We start from the raw sequence: 12,633 nt of genomic DNA, 5'->3' as shown, positions 1-12,633 counted from the left end.
CAGTAAATGATGTATGAAGAATGCTGTAACATTCTCTCTTCAGCCTTGGCTTTCTCAAGATTAGCACACAAAAAGTGATGTTGCTGATTCATCATCCTTAGTCGTAAGGAATGTCATTTAAAATAATATCTAAATTTAGTCCGCGCTGAATTTTTTGGTATTATTTGCGAGGCCTTATCGGACACCATGCAGTGCAGTTACATGGATGCAGTCCTGCAGCTGCAATGCTATACTCCTCTGTAGGAAAATACACTATCGCAATTAACCCAGATACTAGGCTTAAGGCAGGAACCTTTAAAGAAAAACTGATCTGGTCTTTGGTATCTGGAAAAAGCTGGACAGGATAGAATCTCTTATGAGAAAAAAGGAAATCAGTAATCATAGTATAACTGATGTGAATCCTACTTCCCTTTATAACACTTAATGAGTCAAATTTGAAAAAAAATCGATGGAGGCAGTTGCTTATAAGACTACTGGCAGAATCCATTTGGATAACACTTAGCAAAAAAGAACCAGCGCGATTACTGTGACGTAATAATGTTACTTCTTCTTAATTATCTAAAAGATCTCGCAGAATAGCAGCTGGTGTTTGCTTCCACCCAAAAATTGAGAATTGTAAAGGAAAAAAATAGTGTAAATTTGAATAGTGTACATACATTAAAATATAAAAATAAATATACATAAAAATAGTGTAAATTTGAATAGTGTACATACATTGAGTATTTTTTAAAGGAAAGAAGCCGTGCACGATTTTGAAAACACTGCAATCGTGCTGGTTCCCTTCTTCTGAAAGCGATCCATTTGATCTTGCCGAGCTTTTGCGGTCTTGAAGGATTTATTTTTTGAAAGACTGATCACAAAAGCGCCATTGCTACCATGAAGAAGTTTGATGTATACATATAGGATAACAACCAATTCCCATGAGAGGTCTAAACAATGAAGGAACAACTTAAAGGAAAATTCTATTTGACCCTTGCTTTAAGAAGGGCTATCTTCCTTCCACACACCTTTAAGGAATGGTGGTGATAAGCAAACACCCTTTGTGGACTAGGGTAATCTAGAATACAAGCGGTACTCTTCTTTCAGTTTAACAAAGAGAAGCACTCGATCAATCAAAAATCGATTCACTCACACCGTTTCGGGAGCACAGCAGAAGAAACCATTTAAAGCTGAATAGCTCATGACTGATCGTAGACACAATTTGAACGGCATAAAAAAAGTCCGTGAGCAACGCATTGGAGTATTTTTAGAGGTACATTTCTCGAAAACTACTACTAATTTTATCTTGCCAATTTGAAAGTTCCAAGTTAATGTTACGAAACTGCCAATAAAATCAAGACACCTAATAACACTGACCAAAATTCAAGGAAAACGAGACAAGGATGGATCAGTTGCAAGTCACAAAATGACGTTTTAATGGTAAAAACCTATAGATTGGCATGACGTATTATGGTCTGTCCAGACAAAAAGCTTGTCTCTCTCGCAAATTTTAGCGGGCTCCCTGACTGTTTCCTGTCTCTCGCGCACTCACGCGTCCCGCCAGGCGATTTTCCATCTCTCGCACGCTTACGCGACCCGCCCGGCGACTTTCTGTCTCTCTCGCACACTTTAGCGGGCTGCCTGGCGGTTTCCTATCTCTCTCGCACTCTTACGCGACTTTCTGTCTCTCTCGCACACTTTTGCTGGCTCCCTGGCTGTTTCCTGTCTCTCTCGCACACATTAGTGGGCTGCCTGGCGATTATCTATCTCTCGCACACTTTAGCGGGCTCCCTGGCTATTTTCTGTCTCTCTCGCACACTTTAGCGGGCTCCCTGGCTATTTTCTGTCTCTCTCGCACACATTAGTGGGCTGCCTGGCGATTTTCTATCTCTCTCGCACACTTTAGCGGGCTCCCTGGCTATTTTCTGTCTCTCTCGCACACTCATGCGTCGTGCCTGGCGATTTTCTGTCTCTCTGGGTGTACCCACATGAGCGATAATACATGCCATGGTTTCTTCCGGATTCATCAATTATGTGGTGATATACACACAATACATTTACCCCAGTTGCTCCACTTAAGACACATATGAAAGCAAGATGGAAGAAACCTGTCGGGTTTCACTGCACTGCAGCCTGATTGTTGAAATATTGTTTTTGTGGAGTCGACACAGATGACATAGGTTAAAAGGCTGAGCGTGATTGGTCGACTATGTCTTATCGCTGCTTTGTTGTACCCATGTCGGGTGGAACTCACCACAAGCTAATGGCACCTCTTAAGTTTCCGAAAGCATGGGGTCCACTCCTCCTGACAAAGGCACGATAGGACATAGCCGACCAATCATGCTCCGCCTTTTAACCTATGTCATCTATGTCGACCCGACAAACACAAAATTTCCACAATCAGGCTGCAGGATGACATCATACATCATGCTTTTTAAAGGGCAATAACTCCGTTCCTTAATATTAGATGCAGAGACTTGTTGTAAGGACAGATGTTATTATTTTCTGTTAATCTCTAATCTGAAATCATAAAAATTTGATTCTGTGACCAGTGCAGCTGACCCATTCCAACGTGGCCTAAATGAATAGTTGTGATTTTGAATGGTCAGGACAACTGTGTAGTCCATGTTACAGTTGTCAAATATACCCTTTTGTTCTAGATCACCTTAATATAGACTTTAAGACTGCGGGGAACACAATGAGCACTACAAATTTTAGAAAATATTTTGTATTTACTTAAAAAATAAATTAAAATTTGTATCAAAAGCCTTTAAGTTTAACAAAAGAAAAACAGAACAACACTTTGGGAAAAGAAAGGGAATGAATCAGATTCAACATAACTTCAGTAGTAAATTGAGCTCTGTACAGCTAGGGGTCAACCCTGACCAAAAATCACTTGTTTTCCAAGCCTCTTACGAATGCTCAACTGCTTTGAATTCTGCCCAGCTGATCAATCCGTCGAGGTTTTTATCATATTCAAGAAGGACAGGTTCAATCATCTCAACCAATTCAGCATCCGAGTAAAGTTTACTGTCATCCTTGGAATCTGTTGTCTTATCTTTATCTTTTTCTTCTCCTAAAAAACAGAGGAAGTAAGAAGTTGTCTATTAGAATAAGAGTAAATTGTTGGACATTCTCCTTCTTTCAAGTTTAGTAGAAAATACTTTTTCTTTAAATGCACTCTTAAACCTATTTGAAACATCATTATAGCTTACAAAACATGTTTCATCTTCATTAAAATCTAAATTTTTATTATTCACTTAAGTATTATAGGAAAAATGGCAGAGAAGTTTAAAAGGTATTTCTCAGTGTTTAAATCCAGACGACTAAGTTTTGATGAGGACACACTAAAAAACAAAATGTGTAAAATCCTCTAAAACATGTTTCACCAGAGTGATTAGGTAAATTATTTCCTTTTAAAAAGAGTAATAATGACATATTTTTAAGTGAGAGAATGATACATTTCAGCTGAGACTTTTAACTCCTCCATTCAGTTTCCTTAGAATAATAACACCGACACTAGTAAATGTAATAGGAAGTGAGCAAAGCCACGGTCTAATAAATGTAAGCAAAATAAGCTATAAGTCAATCAATCCAATTAAAACCAAATTCATATCAGTCCACATTGAATGAAACATATGCCACAGTGTAAATCGTCAATAACCGGAGTGCAGTAAAAGTTCAACCACGCTCTCACCCAACCATAAATGTGTGCAAAGGGCGACAATTTGTTCTCCTTGTGCTTCTTGGCAAGCAACATACATTTCTCTCATTAATTTCCACTTCCTTACCTGATTCCAGGAACCTGGTTATCACAAATCATTTCTGAAAATCTGGAGATTTTTTCTCCTTCCATTGTTGCCTCCTACAAACTTATGAAACTCAGGACTCAATTTTAGAGGGACAGCTACTTTCTTTTAAGTTGGCAAATGCAGTGTTCTAGGGCTCTAAATATGTTAAATCATATTACATAATGGGATTTCTTGGAAAGATATTGACAAACTCAGGAACAATAATTATAACACTTGAATAGGATATAAAACAGAACAATGTTAGTGGAATTTGACAACTTAAAAAATGGATTTTACCAACTTTTCTGAACGATACTGCAATTCAAGGGAGATCACTAGGGGCGTCCTGGTTGACCCTGGTGTTGTTGTTGCTGATAAGCTTTTTGCTGAGCATGGACAAATTCTGGATAGTCAATGTATCCATCTTTATTTGCATCATCCGTTGAAAGAATTGGGTCAATTAAACTGGCTAGTTCCTCATCTTTGAAAACTTTTTCAGGGGGATTGGTAACAGTGCCTGTGGTAGGATCTCTGTGACCCTGCTCTGAAAGGAAAAACCCCAAAACACACTCACACTAAAATAAACATCAAACGTGCAATCAAAAGCAACAAAGAACAAACTTGTGGACACAGAATTCAATCTTTTCAAATACCATGCACAATCAATTTAAAATAAGCATAGCAACAAAAGAATGGTAGCAATTTGAACAATGGATACTTGTGCATTACAGCAAGCAACCACAGCTCAAATCAAATGAGTCGCTTTGGCGTACATAATCATTAAATAAAAAAAGCACCACCTCAGACAAGAGTGTCATGCTGGCTCTCTTTTTTAGTGGCAAAATACTGCCGTGCTAGGGAAGAACGCCATTTGAACATTCAAGAGTTGCCAAATTGCCCCGGATAAAACGTTTATTTTTGAAGAAAATTATGCATTTTTTTCTTTGAAGTTCTCAGACCTTGTAGATAATATTTTCTGACAAAATTGAAGAAAAATATCCACAATTTTCCTAGTAAATTGGGTTTTTACTGAAGAAAATATGGCAACGTCTGGGGGCTCATACGGCATTCTTCCTTAGCATGGCAGAATGGCATCCGCCATCGTTTGAGATGGTGTCCTGGCCACGATGTCTTTTTTTCTCTTGGTGCAAAAAATTTGGAGGGAAATAGTTTAATTTTATGCCTATAGTAATAAACCTGAGCACTGCTTGCTGCAAGCTCAGTGATGATGAATGGCTCTTATATATTATGGCAAGTCACAGCGAGAATGAGTGTCTTGAAAGCACCACAATTTTCCTTCATCTACCCCAGGTTAACCTTGATTCAATGCAATTCAAAGATATGAGTTGAATCCAAACTAAATAAGAAAGTTGGTTTTTGAAAAATGAGCTATTTCGTGTTCGTTCTCAAAAATTAATTTGGTGTACTTGTGAAGCATTACCTAAATACAGTTCAAAAAGAAAAATTATATGATTCACCATGTTTGAGGTTTAATACAAATGCCTCATTTTTTTAAAAATTACTCAAAGCACCTTTGAGGATATATCAGGACACTGTTGATGAGTGACTGCAAAAAAGTAATATTTAACCGTTTTGATATAAAGCAGTTATTCTCGCAAGGAAAGGGTGCACCAACACAGTCTGACAATAAATTGAGCAAACAAAAAATTGTTCCTGATGAAATGTTTGGAGGGGAATCAACCGCTATGAATTGTCTTGGACTCAACTTTTGAAGGCGGTAGCAATAGTGGAAAGTAAAAAAAAGTTGGCAATTAATCTATGAGCCTGTGAGAGTCCAAGATTATTAAAATGTTCTGAAATCTTCACGGTTTTTCTTTTAAAATCTTGTGATGAGGTAAATCTTGAAAGTAGGATTATCTTTTGAAAATCTTGCCCAAGCTAAACAGTTTACATTCCTATCAGCTTACAAAGAAATTTATTTTGGAGGGATTTTTTGGTATTATAAAAACAGAGAAGGTTCCTAGTGAAGAGATTACATCCATTAAATATTCCACTCGAAAAATGTATGGATGAAAAGTAATATAAAACCACATTCCTTGGTAACATATCGATGGCATAAGTCTGCAATCACATATCTCATTTGCAGCATCTGAAAATCACAGCCTCTATGTTAATTTTTTAAAAAAGAAAAAATTGACATCATCCCTTGAAATTTTTGGAGAATTTTTTTTTTGCAGAGAAGAAATATCACGGCAGTTTTAAAGAATTGCCGTTGAGTAGCTTTTCGTTTAAAAAACAAATAATGACAGGAAGTCCGCGACGTCGCAAACCGAGTTATATGATTGCCGACTTACACCGTCAATATCTTCAAATGAGGTGGCAAGATGACATTAGGCTCAAGGCAAGCTGCTGTGGTTATTATCTTAACCTTGGTGAGCATGGCTCTTCAAGCATTTACATGAATTCAGAGAGCACTTTTTGTGCAGGAAAAAAAAATCAAACAAACAAACAAAAGCAAACAAAAAACTGCAAAATGTAAAAAATTGTATCATTTCAAAAAGTGGAAAGTTTCATAAAATCTGCATTCACATACACAAAATGAGGTTCACAGAAGGTGAGGAGCCCAACAGAAATTGGAACAAATCACTTCAGTATTGAAGTGATGTGAGATGAAGACTGCAAAATCGGTCAGGATGAAAAGACAACAGAAAAATTAAGAGTTAACATTCTTCAAATGCTTTATCTGTTGTTGGAAAACAAGAATATGTTGAATCCACAGGGCTTCAAATGTCTCCTGACAGTAGTTGAGTGAAAAACTTGGCACACTAGATATTTTTGAATCAAGAGAAAATTTAATTTAAAAATAAAACAAAAATTTTAAAGACAAATTTTACGGAAATTCTAAGTTGAAGGTAACTTAAATTTTTACTTGAAAAAAAGACAAATGTTTTAAATTCACAGCCTCTGATGTTCTGGGTAATTACTATTAGACAGAAATTGAAACTGTGAATTTCATAGACATTTCAGCACAAACAACATTTAGCTGAAAACCAACAGAAAACCTGCATAGTTGTTGAAGCACTGGGAATAATCACAGGACGATAACTATCAGAGGGGCAGAGTTTCGCCACCTTTGCTCAAATTCTTGAGATCCCCACAATCAGCAACGACAGATTCTATTGATAAAAGAGCTTCAGGCTTCACACTGCAGCCCTCACTTTGCCTGCTGTTTCACGATTTTGCACCAAAAGAATCACAACTTCTAATTCCAAGCATCCATTTCACACTACCCATCAAAATGGTTGGTTATTATTTGACCAAATAAGTCTAAAGTTCATCAGCATTGAGGCCAAAGAAAAAAACACCCCAAAAATTCAAAAATGACCAGTATTGTATGAAATGCCAACTTACCATGCCAATGAATTAAAGATTTTATCAATTCACAACCATCTAGTTTGTCATTATTATCTGCATCATTCATTTTGAAATAATGGAACTGTAATTCTTGCTCAGACATTTTGCTAGTGTCAATAGGAACTTCTAAATGATCAGCTATGTGACTGAAAGGTAATAAAAAACGGAGGGATAAGTATCAGCAAACAAGAAAAATAGCTTTGTGCAAACTGATGTAATATCAAAATAGGTGACAGTGTTAGATAGAAGGGAGCGAGCAGCGAAAAAGAAAAGCTTTGCACCCCTGCCTGATGCACTTGGGCATCCAATAATGCCAATTTTCTAGTGCAGCTCCACAGAATTACTTCTCTGAGATATCACTGAAAATCTTCTAGACAGTCATATTGATTTCCATCTTTCAAATTGGCTCACACACCATGAAGCTTTTTGAAGCTTTTTCAAAAACATGTTCTTTACCGATAATCTTGTTCTTTCCTATTGCATATGCAAAAATTCCTGTAAAATGTGAAAAACACTAAAAACCAGCATTCCATGCGCACTTACTGGTAATTACCATTTTGCATGATTGGCATAGGGATCATCTCATTCTGTTTGCTTACCATGGTGACAGCAGTCATTGCGAGACAGTGGACAGTCATGCGAAGTCAAAGTTGCTTTTTGTTACAGAAGCGCATCGAAAAGCAATGCTCACAAATTTTTATTAGTAAAAAAGTACAAAAAAAAAAAATTGTGGGCAGAAGTATTTTATCCCCATTGAAACAATTATAACTTCATCAATATTTAAGCAACTGAAATGATTCTGTTCACAATTGATAGCTCAGGGTCTGATTTTCAAAATAATACTGAGATCATGTCTCTTGTATCATTAGTTTTAAATAGATAGCATCAGTCCACTTACTACTGGGACAACCTACTACTATAGGGAATTTCATCACATTAATGCTACTTAAAATTTTGTGATAGTTCAAAGTCAAGCAAGCACTTTTGATTATTCAAATTAATAAAATCTCAGAGTTAATATCTCAAAATCAACTAGGGACCAATTTTTTTTAAATTTAAATTCTTGCTGAAGAATAATATCTTTGATCCACTTAAAGGATCTTACTGAAGATAATTATTTCAATTGAGACAATGGTATAGATATACTCACTCTTTTTCATGCTGAATATTTTTTGCATCAAGAAGATGTTGTTCGTGGGGAAAATGCTGCTGGGGAATGTGGCCACTGGGAGGAGGAGCTTGGTGTATTGGTTGGACTGGAACCTTAAATACGAGAAAAAAACATTTAAGAAATTAATAGCAGGGCACTCAATGCAAAAACGTTTAAGTCAACTATGATGGGTATGTTGAAGTTTTTTTAGCTAAACGTGCGTTAAAAATCAACATAAGGCTGAAAATCTCAATACAGAGGGAAAAGCTCATATGAGCACAATTTTTCCCCTAAGAATACGCTGTTTGGTGCAACACTAGTTAGCTCATATGAGCTTTCTCCCTCTGTATTGAGATTTTCAGCTTTATGCTGATTTTTAACACTCCTTGGCAAAAAAAACTCCAACATACTGTCTTACGACCGGCGCGCCCACTGCAATTAGTTTGTGTATTGCAACAATTCAACTTGAAACAACAATAGTTATGTGTTCTTGAAGTTTAATATAAAATGTTTCATAAAAAGAGGAAAACGATTTTTTTAAAGTTGTGTTACAATGCTGGATATTGCTATGACTTTGATTATTTAAAAAAAAACCAAAAATGAGTGTTTTGAATGTAAAAAATTTTAGAGATGAAGTTGGCCTCAGTAAAAGTGATGCAGAACTTTAAGAATTTTTTGAAAGAAAAGAATCTACATAAATTATATATTGAAGTTGAGAATTTGGACATCAACTTTCACCATTCCATGTCCCATTTAAACTGGGCTTGGATAAGGGGTTGGGGTAGAAAAAAGATTCTTGTACCTTCTATGTATGCTCCTCTGCTTTTTCTTTGTGCTACTGTTCTAATAAAAGAAAACTGAAGTTATAGAATATTACTTGAAGGTACTTACTTGCTCATGGACAAACTGTTGTGGCTGAACTTGTGCTTGAGGTTGCATATACTGCTGTTGTGCAACAGGTACTTGTTGCTGATGGAATTGCTGTGGCTGAAATGATAAAAAATTGAAGGTGAACAAAAAAGTACCCATTGGAGATTTTTAAATTCCTTTTCAGGAAGGTTTTGAAGATCCAGGACTCATATTCCTTCCTGACCGTCATTGTGTGGGATGCAAACACTGCATCTTTTCATCTCCCTCCCTTTTTTTCTCTTTATTGAAAACCACTCAAGTACAAAAAACAATTGGTTTTAACCTTTTCATTGTTTTTCATTCACGATATGTTCCAATCCAATTTGAAAGAATTTATTTTGAAGTATTTTAATAAAAGAGAGAAAACAAAAACTGTAAATAATGGCGAGCTTGCGCCACTTGAAATTACAATTTAATCTGCAAATCAAATGATTTGAACAAATGAAAATAGATTGAGCTAGTTGGGAAAGAGTGATTCTAAATTACATTTGTGGTTTTAATTTATTCCTATGGAATATGTGACTAAAGCAAAATTTATTGTGAATAATAGATATAGCAGCTGCCCCCACTTTTAAATCATTGTTAAAATAAATTTTGTGGTTGGTAAAGAGACACAACAATCAGTATTGGTGTTTACTTTATACAAAGCAAGAATTGAAGATTAAACCTACATCTATTAAACAATAGCGCAGAGCACCAGTCATTACACCAACTGCTACGTCATGGTGAGTGAGAGAACAGAATCAAGGTATTTAGTGCGCGCAGCACTCTAAACGGTCGTCTCTGTCCAAAAGGCAACATCTTTTGAATGGCTCCTGGAGAATCATTGGCCAAACCTACACAATGTGTCTTAATTTTAGTTCAAGATCATTTAAATTTAGGGAGGACCAATCACAACTTCCCTTTCTCCATCCAATTACTATACTTTAACTTATTATAAATTAGTGTGGTGCATTAGTGAGGGTATGCTTTTTCATTAATTCACAGGATACATAAAATTGAGGAAAATATCAAGAATGATATAAATGGTGGGAAAAATTTGATACCTGTTGATACGTTTTAGGATTAACTCCCGGCGGTATGGCCTGGTGGCAGACTACAAATACAACAGTGGACAGTGTATGAAGAGATACCACCAAGAAGTTGACGGACATGCTGTTCATTCCTTTCCTGAGAGAAAAAAAATAAATTATGAATGAATTAAGTAATTATCGATCTTTTACTCTACATTGTTCAATTCACAAATGTAGGAGTCCTGCTTTCTGTTTCCTCCATTTATTTTAGTAACTGACAAATACTCTATTACATTCCACTATAGCTGAGGACAATTCTCACCGTCAATGCAGTCAAGCTACTGCTTTTTGATGTGCTTCATGTGCCCGATTCAAGTAGTTCAACTTTTTATCCCCTAAAAGCGTTTACATTACGCAACTTAATGGATCCATTGACCTTCTGAGATCATTGAGCATTAAAATGTAAACACCCAAGTCATCAGGTGATGCGAACGGAGTCTAACAACGTCAACAGTTTGATGACGAATACATCTTTTTCCAAATAGTTCCAAACAGTTTACTTTGACAACGTACCTGATAGTTACTATATAGGTAAAATTACATGAACGGAATGTCATAAAAAGTTACAGAGGATGATCAGAGGCTGTTGAGATGCAACGTATACTACTGAGGGTAGAAAATTTGGCCTTTTCTGGCAACATTCAATCATTTAAATTAATTACAATTTACATCTGATGTTAGGGCAATTGCACCGATGGCAGTGTAGGACTCCAGCGCAAAGATAGAACACAGAGAGACCACTTAGTTTGTTGCCTGACTTTAAAGAGCTCATTTTAAGGCAAAGGAACCGAGCAGTGTAGTACAAGAAAGTGAAAAGTTTGATTATAATTTGATTAAATGGGAAGTTAAGTACCTGATGAGATGAGAGAAAAAAACAATGCACCCTAGTCGATTTATATATGAGTTTCGGCCTCGGAAATTATCATAGTAATTAACTAATAATAGCGAAAAGAGTATTATAGTAACACCGTGAAGCAGATTGAATAACTTCCACGTAAGAAAATAGATGCCGCATGATTGTCAGTCATCAAAACATCGAATCAAAATGCACATGTAAACACCAATCCCGCTTATCACTTCCATGTTGCCATATAAACATTTAGTCATTTTCACTTAACAATTTTGAAATACTTGAAAGAAGCACTTGTTTGAACCACCTTCTGACATTTCAATGACGATTAAATTAAAGAATTGAACCCAAGAATCAAAATGAGCCCTTATGAAACTAAAAACTGAGGGAGTTTAAGCAGTTTAAGAGGAAAGTTAAAGAAAGTTGAGAAAAGAGGCAACAACGTTTCCAGTCTGCTCAATTTTATCCGTCTGCGCATTCCTTCGCGCAGCAACGATGTGTAATTTCTTCTGATTCTTGATGACACTCCGAGATTCCTCCTCTGCCGTCTCCCTCCCCCTCTGCATGCATTTCTGAGTCTTCAAGCAAGCATGCCGCTTCTCGAAGGCCGATAAAGTCACATATAAACTCTTCGCCATAATTTTTGTGTCTGTGCTGTGTTTTCTTTCATCGGCATCTTTCAAGTTATCATCTCTCTTTTGCTGACGGCTGGTAAGCACATCATAATTTCATTCTCTGCTGGTTGCTCACATTTTCACATCAAGCCTCCAGTAGGTACTTAATGTCAACCCTTGATGTCCGCTACACCCTGATGTAAAAGTTACAGCATAATTTGTTTGATCATATGAATTCTCGCAATTTTCCTCGAAACGCATAACACCTCTCCACTCCGGCTGGAAACTGCTCTTCCTCTTGATCGGAGGATTGGTATTTTATTGTCTATAAGCTGTGGTGAGCAACCGTTCAACCCAATTTTCCAAGACCTGAACGGTATCGTTCAATAGGATTTCATAGGTTCGAGTAACCAATGTGTTTCAGGAAAATGGATCGAATTGGATTCTATCTACAACCAGAGACCCATTACAACTATTTTAGATATTCAACAGTAATATCTGTAATTTATTCAGGCTGATAATGGATGACTGCCAACACCCCTGATTTTTGTGTAAATTTCCCTTTTATCTTTTTCAATTGAAGCTGAAGTCAACCTGCTGAGTGAGGCCTACGGCTCTTGAAGGCTGAAAAGAAGATCATTTTGAAAAAACCGAGATAGTTCCACTTATTAAACAAAGAATTTTCAGTTTCATTCAGTTTACCCCCATGTCGTTTATGAACGTGACTAATCACCTAACTGCCAGCAGGTGGAGACTCTGGAGAGCATTTACGATCATTTCATTTCCAACAGCTCTGGTGGACTTAAATTTAATGCAATTGTAATATCTCACGATGACATCAATGGCGAAGCCTATTTTTCAAACAATGTAAGTATTTTAATATTTCTATTAA

The 12,633-nt window shown here is 36.5% G+C and overlaps 2 protein-coding genes across 5 annotated transcripts in view; one reads left to right on the top strand and one right to left on the bottom strand.

The window, feature by feature from the left end:
• Window positions 1–2,691: 2,691 nt before the first annotated feature.
• Window positions 2,692–11,328, bottom strand: LOC109037837 (lymphotoxin beta receptor inhibitor). Of its 3 annotated transcripts, none has more exons than XM_072300511.1 (7): window positions 11,131–11,326; window positions 10,251–10,374; window positions 9,187–9,282; window positions 8,296–8,408; window positions 7,143–7,291; window positions 4,068–4,314; window positions 2,692–3,055 (listed from the first exon to the last, which is right to left on the bottom strand). In XM_072300511.1, the coding sequence occupies exons 2-6, from the start codon at window positions 10,365–10,367 to the stop codon at window positions 4,106–4,108; spliced, it is 684 nt and encodes a 227-aa protein (XP_072156612.1). In that variant the 5' UTR covers window positions 10,368–10,374; window positions 11,131–11,326; the 3' UTR covers window positions 2,692–3,055; window positions 4,068–4,105. The 3 variants fall into 3 exon arrangements, with proteins under 3 accessions (XP_072156612.1, XP_018908207.1, XP_018908208.1); XM_019052662.2 differs by having other exon boundaries at window positions 4,072–4,314; window positions 11,131–11,325; XM_019052663.2 differs by lacking the exon at window positions 4,068–4,314 and having other exon boundaries at window positions 11,131–11,328.
• A 350-nt stretch (window positions 11,329–11,678) lies between these two features.
• The window catches only part of Ge-1 (Enhancer of mRNA-decapping protein 4 homolog Ge-1), a 51,466-nt gene continuing 50,511 nt past the window's right edge, over window positions 11,679–12,633 (top strand). The window contains exons 1-2 of one of the 2 annotated variants that reach the window (XM_019052658.2): window positions 11,679–11,838; window positions 12,486–12,608. In XM_019052658.2, coding sequence (XP_018908203.2) covers window positions 12,574–12,608 — 35 coding nt within the window. In that variant the 5' untranslated portion in view covers window positions 11,679–11,838; window positions 12,486–12,573. The remainder of the gene's footprint in view (window positions 11,839–12,485; window positions 12,609–12,633) is intronic. The other variant, XM_019052659.2, reaches the window with a different exon arrangement.

The sequence above is a fragment of the Bemisia tabaci genome, chromosome 5 (genome assembly GCF_918797505.1).
Source record: "Bemisia tabaci chromosome 5, PGI_BMITA_v3".
Taxonomy (NCBI): domain Eukaryota; kingdom Metazoa; phylum Arthropoda; class Insecta; order Hemiptera; family Aleyrodidae; genus Bemisia; species Bemisia tabaci.
Note: the sequence above shows the minus strand (reverse complement) of the source record. Positions and strands in the feature narration are given on the sequence as shown.

What these genes read in the sequence shown, in the direction of transcription:
- LOC109037837 (XM_072300511.1), bottom strand. Translation starts at nt 10,367, where the DNA reads ATGAACAGCATGTCCGTCAACTTCTTGGTGGTATCTCTTCATACACTG. An exon ending in ATCCTAAAACGTATCAACAG is followed by an intron (nt 9,283 to 10,250) that starts GTATCAAATTTT and finishes TTATCATTTCAG; the next exon opens with CCACAGCAATTCCATCAGCA. An exon ending in AATATTCAGCATGAAAAAGA is followed by an intron (nt 7,292 to 8,295) that starts GTGAGTATATCT and finishes ATTACCTTTCAG; the next exon opens with TCACATAGCTGATCATTTAG.